The following is a 26,534-nucleotide window of genomic DNA, read 5'->3' as shown; positions in this document are numbered from 1 at the left end:
TTTGGTTTAAAGCGGACATTGTATGGTCATGATGTTGGCCATTACCTGGGGCCCTTAAAAAACTAACTTGTCCAAGAGAATTAGTCTGATAGTTACCATCTGAAGCAATAGAGTGAAGGGCAACTTGAATTTGTGTGAAATTTGAGTTTTGGTCATTGTGTGTGGGCGAAGAATGGTAGCAAAGGTTGATAACCGATAAAAAACTCAAAGGGCTAAAACATTCAGTGCCATGAAGCCAGTCTTATTTCGCAAGAAGAAATGTGGTAAGCATGTCTGTCATGAGTAGACCAACAATAAGGTCTCAAGAATTCAGAGCGTATTTCGAAGTAAAAAAAAAAGTAGAAAATGCTTAAAATCCTTAAGCAAACTTGAGTGATGAGAGATCAAGTCTGCAGAAAACAGGTCAACAATTGTTGACCAGGTTCGCCTGGTCAACAATTTGCATGTCCTTGAGGTTCTTAGCTTAACCTTATCCTGGCCAGGGACAGCGATGCTAAATAATAACAGAGGTTCTCGGGGTAAACAAGGCATCTCAATGCTAATGCAGCTGCATTCTCTTTTGTGTGGGCATCATTTAAGACACCTAATGCCATCCAGGCATCCATTTGCTAAAAATTGGCAAATTTTCTCTTCGCTCAAGACCCAAATGTCATGTTTTGAAGGCACGCTACGTGACAAGGCGGTGAAACTACCTATAATTTGTTCAGCAAAAAGCTTTTTAAAGAGAAGCATGGTCTGGGATTAAAGTGGACCTCTAGCACAGGAAGCAAGTGTGTTTAGTCCGTCTTTTCCGCTGCTGACAGTTGCCAAGAGACGAGCGAGGGGCTTAGATGTGGAGGCTTTTTTTTTTTTTGTTCCGGGCTGCTCCATGCAGCCTGCCGCACAACTTCCTGGTAGTCAAACACGCTGGCATGAGTCAAATATCACATGTTCTGCTTAAAAGGCAGAGCTTTGTTTCCATTAGCATAATTTAGATGTGGAAATTCAATGATTACACTCTCAGGGTGTTGAGGCGGCGCCACAGGTCGTCCATTAGGTGGGTAATTACCTTGTCATCCTTGAAGATGGCAACAAATTACTGTATAATAGGGTTGAACAATTTATCGTTTTCTGAGTGAAATTGCGATTTCAGAAAACGCGATCATGTAATCGCCAAAGCAGCATTTTTAAAAATGTATTTTTTATTTTTTTTTGCAACACTCATGACTAGGGTTGGGCATCGTTTGAATTTGACCGATTCCCGTCCCGATTCCTTATTTCGATTCCGGTTCCAAACGATTCTCGATTCAGATTCTTTTAGGGGGCTGGGTCAAAAAAGTTTGCATGGTTTAAATAAAGGGTGTCCAAATTATGAACATCCATTTTCTTAGCAGGCCGCAGCATAGAGTAAAATGAACATTTGAATCGGGGTTCTTTATAACCAGTATCACTATCAAACCTATGATCTAAAAGGCAATGTGCGTGGAACTAACCCAATTGACTTAATATTCATTAATTAATGTTTCAGCTAAAAGTTAAATATAGTATTGTTGAAATCATTATTTGGGACTGTTTTATCACGGGCGGCACGGTGGATGACTGGTTAGAGCGTTAGCCTCACAGTTCTGAGGACCCGGGTTCAATCCCCGGGCCCGACTGTGTGGAGTTTGCATGTTCTCCCCGTGCCTGCGTGGGTTTTCTCCGGGCACTCCGGTTTCCTGCCACATCCCACAAACATGCATAAATTGGAGACTCTAAATTGCCCGTAGGTGTGACTGTGAGTGCGAATGGTTGTTTGTTTGTATGTGCCCTGCGATTGGCTGGCAACCAGTTCAGGGTGTACCCCGCCTCCTGCCCGATGACAGCTGGGATAGGCTCCAGCACGCCCGTGACCCTAGTGAGGAGAAGCGGCTCAGAAAATGGATGGATGGATGGATGGATGTTTTATCACGTCAAATGGTTTGTATGTGCAAGTTTCCTGTTTTAAGCTTGGAGCCCTTTATTTTGAAGGGTACGCAACTGAACTCAGCACTTTGGCACGAAAAGTAACTTCACATGGCACCGGTGATATATTTTTTTTTTTTTTTATGGATGGAACTAAATGCTATAAAACGTTGATTCCTTTCCCTACCCACAAATGAGGCACAAGGTTAGTGTAGTGTGAATTTTGTCCCAATTCATTGTGATGTAAAGTTGCTATGGTGAAGTTTTAGCTCAATGTTAAGCTTTTTTTTTCTTCTGTCATCAGCTCTTACGTTGGTTTGAAGACTAAAGTAAACGCTAAAAGCCATCAATGCAAAAGTGCAATCAACCAACCGTTTACCTTGTTAGCTGTCTCAATGTTGGCAGAGACATATTTTATTGTTTCACTCACCCAACTGACTGAGAGTTGACTTCACTGAAGTCGGTGTGTAGGCTGAGGCTCGGAGTGCGTCACACGCTCCACATCGTGAAAGCCTTCTTTGCACAATATAATCTTATTCCAAGTGTTGCACTGAGCCGACTGGTCATTAATTTTAACAAAGTTAAGACACACTTTTGTTCGCCGCCGCCGTTAGGCACAAGCACGTCTTTGTGAGCGTTCTTCTTCTTCGTTGGTTTTTGCCGCTTCGTTGGTTTTCCCCACTTCTTATTCGGGGGGGGCGGACTAGGCATCGAAACTGGGAACCAACATTTTTAAATTTGAACGATTCCGTGAGAACCGGAACGATAGTCCCGCTTCCTCTCGATGCCCAACCCTACTCATGACTGACCAAGGATCTGATTAACTATTTTACACACACACACACACACACATGCCGTCTCTCTCCAATCTTGCCAAGTTCACAAATCAGAAGACTTTCACTTGACATTCCTCCAATGTGGAGCTTGAAATGTCAGTACTGTAGCGACTGCCTGCCTCGTCGCTTCCTTAGCGATGGGAGACAAATGCAACATGTCACCTGGGAAGTTCCACACAGACAGACAGACTGCCTGGCTAGGAGGCGCTCGGTGTCAGTGTATTCTGGAGATTCATGTCGGAATTTACTGCTCAATGCCATTCCATTCAGGAAACATCTAGTAACGCAGCAGATGTAGACGTCACCGTCTGACATTTGGCATACCGTTACACACATAATAATAATTACACATTTGCAATGTGTTGTTCCCAAGTGTGACTTTCTTCATTGTGTAAAAAGAGGACAAGCTGCACTTTCCTCAAGATTTAAGCTGTTTTACCTTTTAAAATCTATGTTTTGTTATTTTATTATTTGTTTAAATCGTTAATTTGAGAAGCTGTAGTTTTTGGAGAATTTATTGATAGTAGTTTGATGACAATTGATGGTGCACTTTCCTAAAAAAAAAAGATGATGTAAGTGAGTATATCTTGTTAAATATTTACTTTTAACATTTTTGTTGGCGGCACTGTAAGCGACTGCTTAGCACATCTGCCTCACAGTTCTGAGGACTGGGGTTCAAATCCCGGTCCCGCCTGTGTGGAGTTTGCATGTTCTCCCCGTGCCTGCACGTGGGTTTTCTCCGGGTAGTCCGGGGTCCTCCCACATCCCAAAAACATGCGTGGGGGGCTTCAGAGTGGCAAAAACACAAGGTACTCGTCTCCCACGGTGAGTAAAGCAAGAAAAGGAAGAGAAGCTGAGGATGAGGAGGAGGAGAATGGAAGGCAATGGAAGGAGAGGCAAGGACGGCGGGCGCATTTTGGGGGCTAATGATGGGAAAGAGGGACGCCCGCAGGAGTCCCTGCAGGTCTGAGGCCTTATTTTAATTGGCCGCTGAATAACAAGACGGTGACTTCACAGGGAGAAAAGTCGACTGTAAAAGGCCAATTACAGCAAAGACTTGATGGGGGCGCAGGTTTATATGGAGCACATCATTCATTATTCAAGTGCTCTCATAAAGGAAGTACGGTACTTTCTGCAAGTGATGGAACAGGCGTCTCATATTAGCACTGTTAACATGTTGGACCACGTTTTGTTTTTGAAATCCTACTTTGAAACACTTCCCCAGGCTTGAAACATGACACCCTGCCCCTGGATTAAAAGACTAATTTGAAGCCTCAACCCTCTTGAAATCCTACGTTAAAATCCTAACCCTTGCTTTGAAGCCCTAATTTGAAACCCAAACCCAGACTTGGAACCTGAATTTCAAACCCTAACCCTAGTTTGAAACCCTAACAATGTCCTTGAACCTCTAATTTGAAATCCTAAACTTGGTTTGAAATCCTACAGAAAAACCTTAACCCAAGCCTGAAACCTGAATTTCAAACCCTAACCCTAGTTTGAAATCCTAACCCCATTTTAAAACCCTAACCCATTACTGAAACCCTAATCCTTGTTTAAAACCTTATTTGGAAACCTTAACCCTGTCTTTAAACCCTACTCTGAAACCCTAATCCAGGCTTGAAACCTACATTTGAAACCCCAGCCCGAGTGTAAAACCTTAATCCTGTTTTAAATACCAACTTTAAAACATCAATCCTGTTTTCAAACCCTACTTTAAAACCACAACCCTCGCTTGAAATCTTAACTTGAAACCTCAACCCTGTCTTGAAACCCTACTTTGCTCTAAACTAGACATGAAACCAAAATTTGAAACCCTAATTCTAGTTTAAATGAATTCTGAAAAGTGTAAACCCTATTTTGAAAGCCCAATCCTGTTTTAAAACCCTAATCTCTGTTTGTAAAACTAACTTCAATCCTGTCTTGCAACCCTAATTTAAAATCCTAACACAGTTTCGAAACACTATTTTGAAACCCTAAAAACCTTGAAACTAAAATCTGAAACCCTAACCATACTTTGAAATACTAACCCTAGTTTGAATCCCCTTTTAAACCCTGTGCTTGAAACCTAACTTTTAAATCCTAACTTTAGTATGCCTAACCTAGGTTTAAAACCCTCATTTGAAACCCTAACCTTAATTTGAAAGCCTAACCCAGGTTTAAAACCCTAATTTTGAAGCCTTAAACTTAATTTGAAAGTGTTATTCAATTTTGAAATCCACATTTGTTTCCTGTGTGTGTTAGTTTGTCTTAGTGGAGGCTAAAACAAACCCACCTCAAACCTCCAGACATTCATCGTCGTGGCAGCGGGCGCATAATTGATGCCAGCCTATTTTTCTCTCTTCGCATGCAAATTTTGCTCCCGGAGGCGTTGCGCGTGTGCATATTAATTTCATATTTACTCATCTATTTTTAAACCTGCTGAGTGATGGCAGCCTCGCACAACCAAGGCATCAAAGTAGACTTGATTGTGTGACTTTCTCACTTTTGAGGATGAGATGTTCTGCTTATTGTTACATTACTTTTGTCACCTCCAGTTATGATTAATTAATTGTTCTATATATTTATTAATTCATTTTCCATACCTCTTATCCTCAATAGAGTCGCGGGCGTGCTGGAGCCTATCCTGGTTGTCTGCGGGCGAGAGGCAGGGTACACCCTGAACTGCTCGCCAGCCAATCGCAGGGCACATAGATAAACAAACAACCATTCACATTCACATCTAAGGGCAATTTAGAGTCTTCAATTAACCTGTCACAAATGTTTGTGGGATGTGGGAGGAAACCCGAGTACCCGGAGAAAACCTACACAGGCACGGGGAGAACATACAACCTCCACGCACGCGAGGCTGGAATTTGAACCCAGGTCCTCAGAACTGTGATGCAGATGTGCTAACCAGTCTTACACCATGGCACCTCTATTTATATATGTTATTTTATTTATGAAATAGGGTTATTGCTCCGACATAGTATGAAGTATTATTGATTAAAATCAATAAGGTCTTTGTGCCGAATGGAAGGTATTTCCTGATATTTTCGAACAACATTACGAGCGAGTATTCAAAGTTTCAGACAAGGGTTAGGGTCTCAAATTAGGATTTAGAATTAGGCATTCATACTTGGATTAGGGTTTTCAATATTACAAACCAGGGTTAGTGTGTCAAATAAAGTTTTCAAATTAGGGGTTCAAGACTGGATTAGGGTTTCAAATTATGGTTCCAAAGTGTTTCATAGGAATTTCAAATTGGGATTTATTAGTCAGGTTTAACTTTCAAATTAGGCTTTCACAACAGGTTTAGCATTTTAAATTTGAGTTTCAACCAAGGGTTACGGTTTCAAATTCATGTTTCTTGCCAGGGTCAGTGTTTCAATTTAGGGTTTCCAGTTACTCCAGCCATCCATCCATTTCCTGAGCCGCTTCTCCTCACTAGGGTCGCGGGCGTGCTGGAGCCTATCCCAGCTATCATCGGGCAGGAGGAGGGGTACACCCTGAACTGGTTTCCAGCCAATCGCAGGGCACATACAATCAAACAGCCACTCGCACTCACATTCACACCTACGGGCAATTTAGAGTCCCCAATTAATGCATGTTTTTGGGATGTGGGAGGAAACCGGAGTGCCCGCAGAAAACCCACGCAGGCACGGGGAGAACATGCAAACTCCACACAGGCGGGGCAGGGGATTGAACCCCGGTCCTCAGAACAGTGAGGCAGACCCTCTAACCAGTCGACCACCCGTGCCGCCTGTCAGTTACTCATGGTTTTCAATTATAGTCTAAAATTAGGGTTTCAATCTAGGTTTCAGGCACGGTGAATTTTACTGGAAAAGTGATCCTTTGTAATTTGTGATGCATTTTTTTGTAGTTGCATCTGCTGTAAATAATTACAGTGAAAGTGTGATGGTAAGGGGTATTGTTTGTTTCACCCGATGATGCAAAAATAGCACAACCGATTTCCACGAATCTTTGTTCTCCAGAGATTTTAGTTAGAATTCGATCGGAAACGTTATGTGTTGTAATTAGTGACGCATTTTTGGTGTTAACTCTTTGCCGTAAATAGTTACCATAAAGTGAAACTGTGACAAGAGATATTGTTTTTATTGCTGTTTGTTGGCAGGATTATGCAAAATACAGCACAACTGATTTCCCAAAAACTTTGTCTCTACAGGTTTGAGTTGGAATTAGATCAGAACCATGATACATTGTAATTGGTGACACATGTTTGGAGTTAATTATTTTCCATAGTTACCTTAACATGAAACTGCAAAGGCTAGAGCAATTGTTTTTGTCGTTTGTAATCAAGATTATGCAAAAATGGCACAACCGAGTTCCTTGAAACATTCTTCTAATAAGATTATAATTTGAATTTTATCGGGGATAAAGAGATCTTTTTAGTTACAACACACAAGGTAGAGTGAATATCAGCATAAATAAAAATGTTATGGCGCATGATACCAGCGCAGACAAACACGGCGGGTGGCGTCACGTCACCTCCAGGTCCAATTTCCTCCTTAAATTGTTTGCTGCCATCTTTGATTAGGAGTTGTCACTCCATCAGCCATTCGGCATCCAACCCCCGAGGCTACCTACGCCACCCTCATGGTACATCCATATAAACAAGCCCCCCAAGCATCGCTGTGTTTAATGTTCCTGTCTGACGCTGCGCTAACACAATTTCATGGAAAACCAATTTGTTCTCTGTCAGACAGAAAAACGTCTATTTTTTGCTGTGATTTGTCATAATGCCAGTTTGTTTCCATGTATGTTACACACACATACACACACACGTCAAGAACTTCCTGTATTTCATGTCATTTTTTTGTTGGTGTATTTTGTCGCTACATGGATGGTTACTTTCATGCCTTGTACAATATTGCTGCTATAATGCACGACAAAAGTAACACAATTACAGTCACTATAATATAGTACTATTACTATTTTACCTGTTATAATCTCAATAATCAAATATTCATTTACCTGTCTGTGTTACTTGAGTTTCTGTGTCTCACCTTTCTCTAGTCATTGGCTGGCTTTTCAGTGACTTTTGACGCATCTGGGTGGAATGATGTCAATCATTAAAGGAGCAAGCGCTGCCACCGATTGGTCGTGGTGACACTTAGTGGCAAATAAATGTTTGTTATTGACTTGTAAATAAATAAATGTTTGTTATTGACCTGTCATAAATGTTAGATTTTCTGTTGAAAAAGTACAAAAAATTAAAGTAGGGTTATTAAGTGTTTTGACATTGTTGTCTTCTTAAAAGACATACATTTATTCAAGTTAATTTTAAAATATAGAGTTCTGGAGTTGTTTTGATAAAAGTAACTCAAGACATAAAACGCATTACAATTCAGACCCAGTCAATATGGAAATGTCATGATAATTTGTACATTTTGGATCCAGCTTGGCTAACACTGACATTTTCATGTTATCGCCACATGAAACATTACCTCTCTTCCATTTCAGATATCGTGGTTGTCAACTCCAGAATCGAGAAAGCACGCTTTCACTGAGGCTCTGTGATCTCCAATGATGAAATAAACGCGTGTGTTTTTAAAAGACGGGATTAATAGCGACACCCAGGGTGATTAGCGCCCACTCGGGAAGAAGTGGCCCGTGGTTGTTTCCATGGCTAATTGAAATCGCTTCTTATTTACTCTTCTCTGCTTTTCACTTCCTGCTCTGAACCTTGTCGCACCGTTAAAGCTTCCCTCCACCAGGAGTTCTTCTAGCACCAAAGGCAAGAAAACCAAATTAGGGATCACAGAAGGATTAATGCGCCAGTGGTGCAGGAAGATGGAAATTGGAGGAGGGAGGTATGTTTCAGTCATTTTCCATGACGGCCTATTTATTTGTTAATTCCTTCATGCCTGTTAGTTTCCAAAGCGGCAGCATTGTGGTGCAGTAGGACAGTGTGATTGAGAAATTTGGGGGAAGTGTTTTTAGACGGGGATCACTTGCGCCCACTGAGGACACTTCTTTATCTTCTTCTTTTGCTTCTTTTGTCAGCACTTCCATAATACTTTGCTTTCTGGGAGGACATGTCGGGATGTTAGATTTGTACTCTTGCTAGCAGACACAGTTCTCAACCAGGCTTCTCCAAGCGTTACTCAATGTCATATCAAAGACTATTGATTTTGGATAATAAATGGATGTAATTGGCAAAGGTAGAAGAGCATTTATATTGCGTCTCCATAGATCTATTTTCTATACCACTTGTCCTCATTAGGATCACAGGTGAGATGGAGTCTATCTTAGCTGACTTTTGGTGAGAGAAATAGGGCTGCAGCTATGAAATATTTTTAGAATCTAGTATCCTATCGATTACCCCATCGATTATTAAATTAATCAGATAAAATCTGAGTTTGTGTTATTAAACACAATAAAATGTTTATGTCAGGTGCAGGTATTATTTTTGTCCACTTGTGGTCACCATGCTCACATTTCTATTGTAGTATCTGTGACTTTGAGTTTGTATGGCATTAAAAGGCGGGGCCTGGCCTGATGAGTGACGTAGGCGTCTGCAATGACAGTGTCGAGTTGGCTTGCTGTTAACTGGCTTGCCTGTTAGCCAGTCTGCGTGTTGCGTGAGTTGCGGGCATTGGCAGCTTGTGTATGAATGTGCTTATTATGTGTTTCTTACCATTTGTTGAATTGGTGATTAAAAGTGCACCGGTACAACTGATGATCTCTTATGGTGCAGTGGCTGGAAATCATTGCTCTAAATGTTACCCACAATCCATTGCTGCATTCTCTATCAAGACAGTCACGGCCACCCTTCAGGCATAGACTAGACCGTGCAAGATGTTAGCGACTTTAGTTAAAAAGCCTGATCTCCAGTGCTGAGCAGCTAACACGTTTTTATTTAACAACGCTGGCTGATTGCAGCTCATTAGCCACTGCTAACGCTACTACTCTCGGACCACCAAGCCAAAAAGCACATGCGGTGTCAGCAATCAGCGCTGATTGGATTTTGATCTCCTCTGATTAAGTCTGGAGCGGCAAGGCTAATTTAGCAAAACCAACCTGGAGTGAATTCTTAATCACATTGCTATCTGAATTGCAAATCATCAGATCTTTTATTTAGGTTTTTTTTTTTTTTTTTGTATGACAGTTTTAATTATACTTTAACTCCTGCTACAGCTGCAGATTATTGCTCAAGAATGCTCGCCAATAATGTTTGTTTCATCAGTTGTAAAAGTAATTTTTTTGAGTAATGTGATGTTTTTTTTCTGTTGTGCATTTTAATGAGCAAAAGGTAGTCAAGTTATAGTTAGTTGTTTTATGGTGAGTCATCAAACTTATTAGCCATGCTCTGCCCACATTCAATGACGAACAGGAACCCTGGAGATGGCAAAATGGCCTAACATGAAACCAAATTCGCAGTCTTACTGTGTCTTTTCAGGCATGGCTTCTTGAAACATGTTTGTGTATCTACTTATGATAGGCCTGTCTAACAAATTTCATGCCGGTACGTGAACCTGGTTCCTGGGGATGAATTATTTTCATTTTCGTTTTTTTTGGGGCAAGACATAAAATTTCACTTCCTCAAACACATCTTTCACAATTTAGCGTTGTCTGTCTGTTTTGTATACATTGTTAAAATTTGGAAGCAATCAGACAAAATCTCTCGGATGAGTTTGGCTTTGAAGGAACCCTAGAAATGGCAAAATGACCCAAAAATGGTGACTTCAAAGTAAGATGGTAGACTTCCTGTGTCTTTTCAGGCATGGTTGCTTGAGACTTTTTGGTGGGTCCAGTCATTATATAGACTTATCAAATTTCATGCCGCTAAGTGAAACTGGTTTTGGGTGCTGAATTTTCAAAGAATAATTTTTTGAAGTACGGGAAAGCCATGAAAATTTTGATGAAAAATTGTATATGGCCAAAGAATAATGACAAAGAAAAGGGTCAATAGGGTTATGTCCCTGTTCTGACAGACTCCCTATTTGTGTTTGTGTCTCTCAGGCGGGACGTCCACGCTGCGTCTGTCATCAGTGCGAGAGCTGCCAGAACAGTTGCAAGATCTTTACCAGCAGGGTTTCCTCCTGGCGGCCATCCACCCATTCATCCACCCCTGCGGCCCTGGGTCCAACAGCCCGCAACACCAACTCTACCGTGCCATCCTGGTCCAGATCAGCGATGGGTATGTGCTCATTTTTTTTTTTATATAAACACACACTTATTGTATTTACTGGAGAAATAATACATTGGTTTTTAACTGAAAAGACATGGAAGCAGTTTCTATAGAATGTCAATGTTTTAGCTGGGCTGCCTGAACAATTGGTTCCTACATATGAATCATAGATGGTTAAATCCAAAATGTTGTGCTTTGTAAATTGTACTTTGTCTCTCTTTGTATGTCTAACTTTGTGTTTCTGCTGCTGCCTGTCTTGGCTACGTATCACTTGAAAAAAAGAGGTTTTTAATCTCAATGGGACCATCCTGCTTAATTAAAGGTTAAATATATATTTTTAATAATAAAAAAAGAACAACAGTTTAGATAAATAGGGCATATTTGGAAGAATTCCCAAGTAGGAGTTCGGTGTACCGATACTAAAAAAGTCATTGTCAAAAACAGTATGATCCTAGATATTTTTAGTGCTGCTGCTATTGCTGCTAACGCTGGTATTTTTTAAGAGTGGCTGTGTGCAGTTATAAAGATAGCGAACAATTGTTCAAATAAGATACAAAACGTGCTTGCTTCAAGCTGTTTATTTTTCACTCCCAGTTGAAGTGTAAAACATTCAAAGCTGATTGAGGCTCATTTGGACAACTTCCGAAGTAGAAATTCCGAATTCGCCGAACTGACTGCTTCAGACCAAAATGGCTGACTTCCTGTTCACTTTCAAACATGTGTGCTTGAGACTTTTTCATGCATTCTGTTATGATAGACATGCCCACCAAATATGGTGTTGATTGCTAAAACTGTTAGGGGCTAACTTTCTCTTTTCTTTTTTTTTTCTTTCCTAGAATCCTCGAAATAATCATCAAAAATTGATCCCATGTTCCACCCACATTAAGATGGGCCAGGCTTCTGATTGAGGTTCATTTGGGTGAATTCCCTAGTCGGAGTTTGTCAAAGTATTTGGCCAAAATTCCAGGCTGCGTCAAACCAAAATGGTGGACTCCCCTCTCTCCCCCCCAATTTTAGACATAGGTACTTGAGACTTTCTAATGCTAATGTTATGATAGACATGTCCACTTATTTTCGTGTCAATCCATGAAACTGGTGTCAGGGGCAGACCTTTTCCAATTTTCCATGGGGCTCTACTGAGTGAGTGGTCTTGTTCAGGATCCCTCAAATAAAAGATTTTCGCCAGGGTAGATGATGCGGTAACGAATGGAGGAAACATGTTAAAGATTAACACAGGTCGTAAATAAAATAAGAAGTCATTTGGGGGTGGAGTGTCATCCCAGATGTCTTTTTTTTTTATTTCGGAGAAAATAATCCTCGCTTGCAGCAAAAAAAAATTAGTGAGACAATCTGTCACTTGACAAGCTAATTGTGCCGTTTTTGTTGAATTATTCAAGCTGTGGTATGTACATCTTTGATGCTTTTAGTGCAGAAAATTCCACAAAAATATCCTTACTCAATTCTAATTATATTCAATAGGAAATCATGATTCAATGGTTTTATTTTCATTTTTAGATAACGGTTGCCGCGAAGGTTAATAGTGACGCCCAACCTCCAGAAAATATGAAAAGAAGAATACATTTATAGGACAAACAATGACCTTCAAATGCAGCTCAATAGTAGTTTCAAATCACCCCCTTGTAAAAAGCAGCTCTATCTATCTATCTATCTATCTATCTATCTATCTATCTATCTATCTATCTATCTATCTATCTATCTATCTATCTATCTATCTATCTATCTATCTATCTATCTATCTATCTATCTATCTATCTATCTATCTGTCTATTTGTCTGTCTGTCTGTGTCTGTCTGCCTGTGTGTCTTCCTGTCTGTCTGTCTGTCTTAAAAAGACATGCTACTACTAATAATAATATTAACCCTCATGTTATGTCTGAATGAAATTGACATGCATGTTAGAAGTTTTTAAAAAAATAAAAACATATTTATAAATGATTAAGTAAAAAAACAGATAATGCTTCTTTTGCTCTGACATTACTAATGCACTTTAGTCATTTTTTATTAAATATTTTTTATTCCATCCACCCATTTTCCATACAGCTTGTCCTCCCTCGGGTCGCGGGTGTGCTGGAGCCTATCCCAGCCATATTCGGGCGAGAGGCGGAGTAAACCCTGAACTGGTTGCCAGCCAATCGCAGGGGATATATAAACAAACAACCATTCGCACTCACATTCACACCTACGGGCAAGTTAGAGTCTTCAATTGACCTACTATGTCCATGTTTTTGGGATGTGGGAGGAAACCAGAGTACCCGGAGAAAACCCACGCAGGCACGGGGAGAACATGCAAACTCCACACAGACGAGGCCGGATTTTCTATTTATTAATTTAATGACATTTGACATTGACATTTGATGACGATTTGTATTGAAGTTATGCGCATGTTGTCATAGCAAATTTTGAGTTAAACAAACATCGGATGGCACTTATCATGTGGCATTAATATAGCTCCTCTGAAATTCTTTTTTTTTTTGTACAATATTTTATTTTGTATATTTTAATTGTGAATTTGATTACATGGGACAAAAATATTGTTTCAAAATACAATTTCAAATTACTTGTATAAAGAAAAAAAAGAACAACCAAACGAGTAGAAGAAATTCACATGTCCACATTACTGGAAAAGAAAGTGACCTCAAAATGCAGTTTTTTGTTTTTTTGTGTAGGTGAAAGCACAAATTGTCAAAGGACAATAACATATGTAAACATGGTCAACATCATCAGTGTGAGATCTTCAGCTAAACGCTCTAAAACGAGACAACAACTACCTCTCACTTGACTGACACGGGGAGCAATTTGTCCTCCCCTACATCCCCCCTTGCATCATCAGAAAAATATAAAATGTCAACTGTCAAATCCCTCACTGTTCCATTAGTGAGCGACGTGGCGAGGTTACAGTCGAGCAGGCGGTGGCTGATGGGAGGTATTCATCATTACTGGCTGATTACGAGAGAGGAAAAAAAAGAGGTGTGTGTGTGGGGTAATGAGGTCCCCCTTTAAAGAGCAATAGAGGTGAGCGCCCAACATGAAATGACTCACAAACAGGTGAAAATGTGAGGAAATGTTCTGTGGAACACTGTGTTGTCATAGCGATGGATGGAAGGCATGGATGGATGGACAGAAGAAAGGAAGGAAGCAGGGAGGGAGTGCTCGAGCGGGGGGGAAAAAGAAAGGCACCGGAGGGAGTCGACTTCTTCGCCTGGATTTCTTTTTATAGTCTAGTTTTTATATTATTTCTAGTCATCTATGAACACCAAACGGCGTCATCAGTCACCTTAATGCAACGCAAATGTTGTTCACACCTCCTGCGGGCCACGGGAGGAGGAGGGAGGGGAGTCATCAGGTGTGTCTGTGGTGGACATTTGTTAGAGGACTAAGCAGGCGGCGCTCGTGATAGATGAAGACAAGAGTTCACACTGCAGGTGACGCGCTGCCATTTTTAACATGAACGCCCCCAGGACCCAAACACAAACACTTCTGTTTTCTATTTCCGTCCTTCTTTGTCGCCCCTTCTAACTTACCGTATTTTCTCGACCATAAGGTGCACCGTATTAAAAGGCGAAGTCTCAGTTACGGGTCTATTTCTGTATTTAACACATACATAAGGCGCACCGTATTATTGGCCGCATGCATGGTAAAACATACGCTATCTTAAAACATACGGTAGCATGCATGCACGCTAAAACAATGTTTTTAAAAAGGCAGCGGGAGCAAAACTGAGTTCGGTTGTACTTTATTGAAGAATTTAACAATGTACTCTCGTTATTTTTTGATAATCCTCATCCACAAATCCATCAAAGTCCTCATCTTCTGTATCCGAAATGAACAGCTGGGCAAGTTCTCCATCAAACACGGCAGGTTCCCTCTCGTCATTGTCTGAGTCAGTCTCGTTGCCGTGCGGCTCCTCAGAAATGATGCCGTCTTTTACAAAAGCTCAAACAACAGTGCAAGCAGACACTTTAGCCCAAGCATCCACAATCCATTCACAAATTATGGCGTAACTCTCCCGGCGCTGCCTCCTAGTCTTAGTAAAGATGTGTTCGCAAATAGGACAGAATAAATGGTAACTGGACTGCACTTATTTGCTCCCAGTGGGCCTGGCAGTGCCTTGCATGGCAGCAGTCGCCCATTGGTTTATGAATGTGTGTGTGAATGTGAGGCTTTGTAAAGCACTTTGGGCACTGTGATGGTGTAGATAAAGCGCTATATAAGTCCAGTTACCATTTATTTTTCATAAGATATCAAATAAAATAAACATTTTTAACCATCTCAAGATTCAAATTAACCTTGCTGGTTGCATTCCTTAACCGAAGAACATTGACGTCCGTATTATTTTATTTTGAAGCTGGCTTTCGCGGCGAGTTGGCGATTTATTACCGTAATGCCGAGTATGAACACAATTAGGGGACCGCAGTTTGTTTCCGCGGAAACTCAGCTTCGTCTTCTTGAATTGGCGAAGCTCGTTTTCCTGCTTCCTCCACTTGCGAACCATGGATTCGTTGATCTTGAATTCTCTCGCGGCTGCTCGATTCCCATGTTCCTCCGCGTAGCTAATAGCTTGCAGTTTAAACTGTGCTTCGTAAGCGTGTCTCTTCTTAGGTGCCATTTTCGGGGGTCCTTAGCCAAACCGAAGGACATACTGGAACTATATACCTACTGGGGGTCTTTAGCGTCCTCTGTCATGCGCACCCCTCCCCCTTTACGTCTGCATGCTGTCCTCAGTCAAGTCCGCCTTCCTCTATATAAGCAGCGTGTCGGCAGGAAATGCTCCCAGTCAGTCAAGCGGAGCGCTCATTAAAGTCACACAACAACATTTACAGATTTTGGAACTCGGTGCACACATAAAGTGCGCCGCATTATAAGGCGCCCCGTCCATTTTGGACCAATTGCTTCCCCCACTCCGTTATTTTGTCCTGCGCACTCCGTTGCTCCCCCACTAGCCTGCCATGACTCCCTCATGCCCTTCTCCTCGTTCCCTCATTTCCACTCTTCATCCTGTCTCTCTTTCTCACTCTCGCTGAACCCTTAAAGCTATAATCCGTAAATTCTGTCACACCCTTTACTGGAATTTAGTATTAAAACAACAGAAACCGTCACCTTTAATGATGTGACGCAGGCGTCCCCTTGTACGTGATAATTCTACAACATTTGTATTCTGTTTTGAAGGACAGCCAATGGGGAGAAAAGATGGACAAAATTGTTGTAAATTCACTGTTATTGCTGCGTTTTGTGCACCACTGACTCCCACGCTGTGACTCCCTTACTCCACCCCGTGGACAAGTTAATCTTCAATGAACCAAAAACATACGTTTAAAAACCATGAGTCAGTGAAGCTGACCCAAAAAGGTTTATAATTTCCTATAAATGCCACAAGATGGCGACAAAGCACTTCTTTTCTACTGAACTCAACTTTTAACACAAACGGTGGAGCAACACATGTAGAGAGGTGATATAACAATACTCACATGCATATATTCTTTATCTTCTACGACTAATATTATTTCAGCTTACTGTGTAGCTGAGACTGGCTCTGTATATCCATACGTCTGTATTATACTGTCCCCAGGTGGAACCAATACAATGTCCATTGAATTTAAGTAAAAAAAAATGTCTCAGAAACCGTTTGTCTTAACAGTCTATTTAATTTTCATTACTGCATGTTTTTATCAAGTACAGTATTTTAGAGTGCTATTTTTCTTATTTAAAAACAAACAAAAAAATTGGGGCTTTTGGGAGGCTGGAACAGATTAATGGCATTTCCGTTCATTTCAATGGGAAAGATTATTTGAGATACGAATGTTTTGAGTTACAACTGTGGTCATGGAACAAATCAAACTTGTATGTGAAGGCACCACTGTACCCCCCCCCCCCCCCTTTAGTTGCCTACTTGATATGCTGGATGCAATGTTGGATGTGGTCTCAACCTTTTCCCGTCAAAATCAAATTACACCGCATTAGAGCTCTCGAGGCCTGGATTGTCTCCGAGGAACCGTTTTCACGAGACTCCCAGCGCACGAATGACGAAGTGGATGCCCCCCACTGGCCATTTCCGTGTTCATTTAATTAATTAGATTTCAATTTAATTTCTTCTTCTTTGTACAGTAACACGAGAACAGCTTGGAAAAAGCTCCATAATGTGTGTCTGTGTGTGTACAAACTACAGCTCGTATCACTCCCTGGACACTTGCAAACGGAGTACAAGGTTTTATGTAAAAATAGATTAAATGGAAAGTTATATACAGAAATGTATGTTTGTATTAGTCTTTGATGGCATTTTTGACATTATGACAATGTGAACGGCGAAACAACATGATTTAATTCCTGCCTTTATTTTCATTGTGTTTACAAATTGGACCACAAATACATCCATCCATCCATCCATTTTCTGAGCCGCTTCTCCTCACTAGGGTCGCGGGCGTGCTGGAGCCTATCCCAGCTGTCATCGGGCAGGAGGCGGGGTACACCCAATTTCGAGTCTCCAATTAATGCATGTTTTTGTGATGTGGGAGGAAACCGCAGTGCTCGGAGAAAACCCACGCAGGCACGTGGAGAACATGCAAACTCCACACAGGCAGGGCCGGGGATTGATCCTGGGTCCTCAGAACTGTGAGGCTGACGCTCTAACCAGTCGGCCACCATGCCGCCACCACAAATACATGACGGGGAAAAATCTTTACAAATCCTCTTGACAAATCGTCACAGCAAATGAATGCAACTCTACATTGTTGGATTCTAGTGACACATTCGCCCTTACTGTTATAACAGTCACCATGACGACCGAGCCACAACGCTTTCTCAGACCAGGCCAACCAAGGTTTTTTCATATTATGCATTTTTTCCCCCCCACAATTTAAAACAGTTAACAGGTGTCTTCATAAAAAGCATAAAAACATTTTTTAGTTAAAATCCACAATGGATGAAAAAATACAGGCCAATTATCATTAATATGTAAGTATTGTATACTGTCACATGCCATTTCCAATATGATTCACTCCAATTATGATGCGATTCAGTCCAATTCAAATACAATACAAAATGATTCAATCCATTTACAATATTAACTCCAATTCCACTACAATACATAACGATCCAATCCAGTTTGAATATGGTTCAATCTATTCACGATACACTCACTCTATGCACGATATGATTCAGTCCAGTTCCGAAACAGTACAAAACTATTCAATCTATTTAGGACATGGTTCAATCCGTTTATAGTACATTCACTCCAATTATTATCTGATTCGTTCCAATTACGATGCGATTCACTCTAATAACGATACGATTTATTCTATGCTATGATTCCTTCCGATTATGATGGGATTTCCACCCACTTGTAACTTGATAAAACACTGCAGTAAATTGCAGATGTTTTGTTGTAGTTTTGGCTGTGCATACATACACAAACACAGCAATATCAGAATTTGGACGTTCACATTTTATTTTTTTTATTCTATTGCTGTTCATGCTGTGGTTAAGAAAATTAGGTTACTCGCTATTTACTCAGTACTTGAGTAATTATTTCACTGTGTACCTTTTACTCTTACTCAAGTAATTTTTTGGAGGACTACTTTTTACTTTTACTTGAGTCACATTATTGTCAAGTAACAGTACTCTTATTTGACAATGTTTGGCTACTCTACCCAAGTCTGGAGCAGACATCCTCTATTGCTACTCTTACGTTTAAGCAACATTTTTGCACATCAGATCAGCCAGTGTTGTATTTGTTGCACTGGTCTTTTGCATTTTCACATTGAATAAAAAAACATCTCTGCGGGGGCCCGGGGCATCCCCCCTAGAGCCCTTACAGTTTAAAAAACAAAAATTGTTTTTGGTCACCTTTTTCACGCCTTTGGTCTTTGCATGTCTGAATTATGATTACGATATGATTCACTCCAATTACGATATGATTCACTCCAATTCTGATGTGACACAAATCCCTCCAATTCTGAAGAGGGTTTCCACTGTTATGAAAGTGACTTTAGTGAGTGGCATCCAGTTGTCCTTCCGTGTGTGTGTGTGCGTGCGTGCGTGTGTTTGTGTGTACATGAGGTGTTAAAAGTCGGCAAGTGTCATCTTATCCCCACGCGAGGTCGAACACCAGAAGCTTTAATGCACCCTGCTGCATGTCGGGTGACTACGTTCTAGTCATGCGCGCACCACACACACACACACACACACACACACACACACACACACACACACACACACACACACATGCATGTGGTGAGGAAAAGGCCGTGCGGGGCTTCTTGTCAACAGGATGAGCAGCAGGGAGATGGAAGTGGCGGCGTTGTCCTCCTGGGGGCCAACGTGGGAGAAGACCGGAGGGGAAACGTCTTCTTATAAATAGAAAGCAGCCAGCCTGAATACCCACGTGTGTGAGGGGAGGTTCTGTGCATGTGTGTCTATGTGTGTGTTGTGGTGGGAGATTTACATGGAATTTCCTGCCTTTGCCTCCTTTTCATCTGCGTGTGTCTTTAAGTTTGTTTGATTGTCGTCTTCGCCTCCCGCAGGCCAACAGTCCCGCCAGCAAGTGTTTACACGCTCAGCGTGTTACACGGCCGCAGAGAACAACACGTTATTCACTTCTTTTTTTTCGAAGTGAAATCTCCATTTTAACTTTACATCAAAGTCAGAGCGAAGCTAATGCTGTGCTCTTCCCGCAGGGTGGACAGGAGGCAGGCGGTGTGCCCGCCATGCAGGTTGCAGCTGGAGCAGTGTCTGCCCGCAGAGCAGGTGCCAACCCCAGAGCTCATCCAGGGATACGTCAAGAAGGTTACATTTCAAATAAGATAACATACAATACCATTCACTCCAATTATGATGCGACGCAATAAGCTCCTATTACAATATAATTTATTACAATTACAAAGCAATGTGATTGTCCCCAGTTACGATGCAATACGATTTCCCACTTTTATGGTATGATTCACTCCAATTACAATACGATTCATTCCATTTGCAATACAATAGTTCACTAGGATTCACTGCATTTATGATATAATTTACTTCAATGAAGATGCGACACATACGATTCAGTCCAACTACAATAAAACGAAATCCGATTCACTCCAATGACAATTCAGTTCACTCCTTTTACTCTACAATACAATTCACTGCAATTACAATGCAATACAATTCAATAAAGTAGCGATAGGATACTCTGTAGAATATGATTCAGAACAATTACAATATGATTTACTCCATTTAGACTACAATTTACTCAAATTACTATACAATTGACTCCAATTCCAATACAAAACCATTCCCGCCAAATATGATTTAATATGATATGATTCACTCTATTTATGATACGATTAACTCCAGTAACAACTTAAAATCCAATAAGATTTACTCTATTTAACTCATTCACACCCAACCTTCCAAGATAACATGGATAATTGACTTCTAAAGCTGTCAATGGCAGTAGAATTAAGGTACAATTGTCTGAATTTACGATATTAATCACTCCAGCTATGATAAAACAGAATTCCCTGAATTTCATATATTTTAAATGTACTCCAGCTGTATACAATACGGTTTTCTCCAGTTTTGATACAATGCAATAAACTCAAATTACGAGTCAATATAATAGGATTGACCCCATCCATTTATAATACGATTCACTCCAGCTACAATTCATTAAGATTTATTCACTCATTGGATGGTATGATTCACACCAATTATGATGCGATATGATACTCAATTTACGTTACAATTCACTCTAGCTACGATGTCACTCTTATTTGGATGTTATACGAATCACTCCAATTACAATACGATTCACTCCAGTTAAGATGGTATAAGATTCACTGATATAATGCTATACAATTCTTTCCAATTACGGTACTATTTAGTGTAATTACGATGCAATGTGATATGTCTTATCTTCCTGTGGGCACTGCGAGACATAACATACACACTTCATCATCTTCTTCTCCACAAGCTATCCTGTACATGTAACTACTGCCGTGATGTCGGCCCCTCCCGAAGTCTCCCCTCGAACCCTCTTTGCCCTTCCATTAGTCATGCTTCTGCCGTCCTGTTGGACCTCATTACCGCTGCTTATCATTTTCATCTGCCGAGCTGAGCGGGAATGCTGGAATTCTATTCCAAGTGAGATGAACACGGACGACTTTTTCTTTCTCTATCATTATTTTGGCTTTCTCTCAATCTGTCATTATCCGGCGGCTTCCGTCATGACCTTCAAATGCCTGCTCCTTAATACCATCACCGGGAGAAAAAAGGAAAGATTCAAAATTGTTGTTACCTGCCTGGAGGGATGCTTCCGAAATATTGTTCAGCGGAGTTTCTGCCTCGCAATCATCTTGGCTAACAAAGGGGAAAGAGAGCAGCGCAAAATGCTTTGACCTGAAAGGCATCTGGCTCACCTTCTCGCTACCTTCTCGGTGTTTAAGCTGCGGGAAACGGTTGCGCCCAAGGATGTGTCTGACGGGTGCATTTGTTCGTGGCGGATCCAGACAGAAGTATCTCAACTGTGTCATGAATATATCACCGTGACACCCACAGCAATCATTCCTGATCCCAGGAGGTCTCGGCTCATTGCACAAACAGCAGGACTTTTTGACTTTTTGGATCACGAGGCACAGATCAATCACAATTCACAAAAAGTTAGGATCTTGGGCTTTCGGGTGAAATTTCAGGATGACCCTTCAAATGCACTGTAATTTTTTTAAAATATATTTTTAAAAAAATAATAAAAATTACAATTCACTCAAATTACAATCCAGTACATTTCTCTTCAATTATGATACAATATGCTACATTCACGTTTCAGTCCAATTACAGGACAGTACAATTTACTCAAATTATGATTTATTCCAATTACGACACATTACGATTCACCCCAATTACAACACGATCCGATTCCCTGACATTAAAATTCATCACTATTCATTCATTCATCACTATACAGTATGATTTACTTAAATTACAATACAATACGATTCACTCCAATTACAGTAGGAGACAATTCTCTACAATTATGAAGTGATACATTTCATTCCAATTATGCTACATTTCACTCCAATGCAATATGATTCAATCCATTTACGATGCAGTACGATTTACTCTAATTACAATACAATTCAATTCACAGCAATTACGGTGAGATTCACTCCAATTCCACTAATAAACAGTTCACTCCAGTTGCAACACAATATGATGTAATTCACTTTAATTACAATGCGATTCACTCCATTTATGATAAAATACTATTTAGACACATGCACAACCGTAAACACAAATACTGCAATCTGCTGCAAGATGATTGTGGGATATCATTATTTAAACACTCACATTCTTACAGTAGTCAATGATATATTGCGAGATCACCTTGGGAAGGAAGGTAAATATATGCACTTACCGGCCACAATCTTATGGTCATAATGTGATGACGACCACTACATGAGACACAATAAACATATGTTCTAATAAACACCTCACTGACAGTGTCATTCAATAGTGAGCATTATTATTTTTCGACAGGCAGATGTTTTGATAGCAGATCTCATTAGATTGCCGACCTAACACTGTGGGTGTGCTTTGTATAACATTATTATAATTAATGTGTGTGTTCTACTTTGCCAAACAAAGCCTGTAATAAAATTATATTAATGACGATAGTGTTATTGAAAATGAATTCATTCTAATGCGTGAATGAATTCATTCATCTCAACCCCCCTTTGCCCAAACGCTCCATCACCCCGTCCATCACCCCTCCTGCATGCATTAGCCTTAAATGAAAAAAACAACATTTTATCTGTGTGATTCCATTTGGACGCATGGCAAGGAGCAGCATGGCGTGGCAGCCATCGCCTCGCATGAAGCAATAAGGCCGGGAAGCCATTTGACTGTTTTCCAATTTCATTTCATAGTGAATAACCTTATTTTTATTCTCTTCCATCAGGGAGATGGAGATTGTGGGGCGGGCCGCAGTTGTCTTTTTGCTGGGTGGCGAGCATTGGAGTGATTATGTATATGTGTGTGTGTCTGTGTGTTGTTTCGATGCTGAGAATGACGCCCATTAACATTCTTCGACAGCAAACGGCTCAATCTGTCTCTATGCCACAATCACAATATCGACAGAAAATGCCAGTCGACAGCAACGCGTGTGAGCGTGTGTGTTGGAGGGTATTTCATCAAATAAATGAGGGGAGGAACAAAAACAGAAGTTTGAAGGAAATCTCTGATATTGCATTCCTGTTCCTGCCAGTAGTTGGCGCCTGTGAGTCTTCGCCATCACACCTCAGACCTTTGGTCAAGCTCTGACTTATTAGTTTGGGGTTTTATGGCGATTCGTCGAACTTTTCTGCCATGTTCCGAACATTGTCTATGTTCGGATAATAATTAATAAGTCTCGTTATGTGCAATTTAGGATTGTTTATTCGTGTACTCTACGTGTTTGAAATGTGATAGGAACCAGACATAATCTCTAGGGTGAGTTTGTTTTTAAAGGACCCCTGGAAATGTCCAAATTCACTCCAAAATCGTAGCTTCAAACCACAGTGGCAGAGTTCCTGTGTGTTTTTAGGCATGACTTCATGAGACATTTTTGTGTCCACTCATAATAGATAGGCCTACCGAATTACATGCTGATAAATGAAACTAGCTTTGGGGGCTGAATTTCGAAAACTGTTCATGTTGCCCTCCCAGGCTATCTTGAAGAATCTCTGGAAATGACTCTAAAATGGGTGCTTCAAACCAAAATGGCAGACTTGTGTCTTTTTTTTTTTGTCTTTTCTGGGATGGAAAGTTGAGACTTTTTTGTGGGTCTACTCATGCTAGACATGTCTACCAAATGTTATGCTGCTAAAGAAAACTGGCTTTGGGGACAGAATTTAAAAGAAAGTTACCATGGGGTACTAAGGACGTGACAGTTTGTCTTGGAAGGATCCATGGATATGACCCCGAAATGACGACTTAAAACTAAAAAAAGCAGACTTCCTGTCTTTTCATAGCGTAGAGGTAATATGACTTTGTGACCAAACTAGTGTCTTTCTTCCCAACAGCAGATCCAGGACGCGGCCGACCAGGGCGTTACATTCGTGGGCTTTGTGCAGGAACCCTACGGAGCACCCTGCACCATGATCCCAGAACCAGACACCCCCACGCTGTCCCTGCACTCTAGCCCCAGCTCCGTGCTCGGCTCTCTGGGCAGCTGCAGCCCCTCCGTCCCCTCCAGCCCTTCCTGCCACGGAGGTCCAGGAAAGGAGACAAACACGTGCAAAAACTCCGGGAATCAATCAGAGGCCCGGGGGGAAGTCTCGGTCACCTCATCGCCAATATCCGAGGAGCTGACGGAGGAGGAGTCGCCGTGCCATAACAACAACAAGGACAGCGCAACGGATTCAAAGCAGAGGACCAGATACCTGCAGAGATCCTATGGTGAGTGGTTTCCGTGATTAGCGTCTTGTTGTTCCGTGCATCTGCAAGTGATCCCCCCCTTCCCCACCCGCTAAACTAATTGGCCCGTGGAGAGTCCGTAAAGGTCATCATTCCTGCCCGTGCGCAGCTTGTAAACCCCCAAAGACACACCAGACGTTTTTCTATCCCGCCCGACAAATCTAAACAATCGCGATAAGGATGTCACATAAAGCGCTAACAAGCCATAATTAACATAATGAAAGGTCAAAATGTCCAACCACTGAAAAGGACAAAACCACTTGAATCATGTGTCGGAACTTTGACTCTGAATTATTACTACTTACTTTGTTTATTTCTAGTAGTGGTCATCATGAATAACTGACAAAAGGAGCAATCATATTAATCATGAGACACCTTTATGCATTTTTTTGACGGTGTGCTTGGTGGCCGTTATAAGGAATTACTGACAAGGAATGATCACATTACAGTCATTGTATGGAACTTCTAGATCTTTAATCGTGCCATAGTCCACCTCTCCAAAATGTGTGATAGGAGGAGAAGTGTACCGAACTTCAGTACACATCAGAGCACTCACACCAGCCGAACATATTACGTCTCTAGCGGGCCCAAGCACAGCACAGGTTACGGACCCTAAACTTGTCTTATGGCTGTTAAAGTAAACATGAGTACATCAGTTTGGTTTCCCGCTATTGCCTCAACATTACACAACAACACTCTGCCCTGGGATGTAATCCTCTTTTGCAAAAATAATCATTCCGCTTTAAAAAAATAAAATAAAATCTTAAAAAGAATCCTAATTAGCACGACCACGTCTGTGAAATCATCTGCAACTGTTTCGTCGGGTTCCTCGCAGGCTTCACATGAATTACTCCTCCCGTCTATCGAGAAATGCCGTGTACAAGCATGAACAGATGGAGACACCCACTTCTTCACTTCAAGATCCATTCTTGATAGAACAGATCATGTATACTGTGTCTATAGTAATACAGCTTTCGCATAATAAATATGTGACTTGTATGTTACATGGCATGACAGTGTCTCCATCTGGGCCTCTCCACAAGATCCTTCCCGAGTCCCGCACCTCCTCCAGCTTCCATCTTTCTTGGTTCATCTTGGCTCACCGTAGCCCAGACGGCATGTGAAGGGGAGGCCCCTTGCCAAGCTCCCATGTTCCCTTGCTTTAACGCCCCGAGGTTCTGCTGGCTTGTCAGCGCTAATCCCGAACATGACGGCCAGCGTTGGCACACCAAGAGAGAGAAGGAGAGATGTAACTGGGAAAGCTTTTGAAGGCTGGGATTGAGCTGTCCCAGAAGAGCTCTCTCGCTTAGATTCGACAAATGTAACATGAATACCTTAAATCACTGTCCTTAGCCTCATGCCTGTCCGTGTATGCCATGGACTTGTATGACTGTAGATTCTTTCTAGTTTTTGTGTTTATTTCTATTGTGCAAGGTGGCCGTTATCAGACATAGGTGGCAAAAGTACCCATCGCATACTGTGTGTCCAGAAGAGCAGGTGAAAAGGCAGACTGGCTCGAAGCTTCAGCGTTCAAATTATTTTTCACTAAGCTGTAGATGAGAAGATAAATGGAGTGAGGGTTGTCTTAAGGGCAGAGTTAGTTAAGAATGTCCTAGATGTGCCCCACAGGTACTATGTCAACTAGAAGAGACATTTTGGAAGGAGCTAGAAGAAGTACTTCAGGCATCCCAGGCAGGAGAGAGTAGTGATTGGTGTAGATTTTAATGGACATGTTGGTGAAGGAACCTGGCGTGATGAAGAAGTGATGGGTAGGACAGGAAATTAGAGGGACAGATGGTGGTAGACTTCGATGAAAAAGGCTGTAGCGAACACTTTCTTCCTGAAGAGGCAGGAACGTAAGGTGACCTACAACAGCGGATGAGAGTATGGAGCAGAAACATTTGGAAAGGTGGAGGCAAGCAATGGAGAGGAGAGAAATGAAGATTAGCAGAAGTAAAACAGAATATATGTGCACGATTTAGAAGGGTGGTGGGGGGAGAGTGAGGCTACGGGGAGAGACCTTTCTCAGCCTTGTTTTTGTCACTGTTCTGTTTGTTTTCACAAAAAGCTAATTTTCTCCCTTCTGGTTAGAAACCGGTGTTTTTGGTGAAACCAACCCATGTTATACTGATTATTAAAAAAAAGGTAGAAATAAACTTTTTGGGGAGTGAAAGAAGAGCGTACATTTACGTTTGA

General features: G+C 41.2%; 1 protein-coding gene across 1 annotated transcript in view; it reads left to right on the top strand.

Moving 5' to 3' along the window:
* Window positions 1-26,534, top strand: part of LOC133401944 (raftlin-like) — an 85,271-nt gene that overhangs the window by 27,988 nt on the left and 30,749 nt on the right. The window contains exons 4-6 of the mRNA XM_061675476.1: window positions 10,722-10,899; window positions 19,580-19,688; window positions 23,945-24,320. Coding sequence (XP_061531460.1) covers window positions 10,722-10,899; window positions 19,580-19,688; window positions 23,945-24,320 — 663 coding nt within the window. The remainder of the gene's footprint in view (window positions 1-10,721; window positions 10,900-19,579; window positions 19,689-23,944; window positions 24,321-26,534) is intronic.

Source organism: Phycodurus eques, chromosome 4 (assembly GCF_024500275.1).
Source record: "Phycodurus eques isolate BA_2022a chromosome 4, UOR_Pequ_1.1, whole genome shotgun sequence".
NCBI lineage: Eukaryota > Metazoa > Chordata > Actinopteri > Syngnathiformes > Syngnathidae > Phycodurus > Phycodurus eques.
This window is presented reverse-complemented; position numbering and strand designations above follow the sequence as displayed.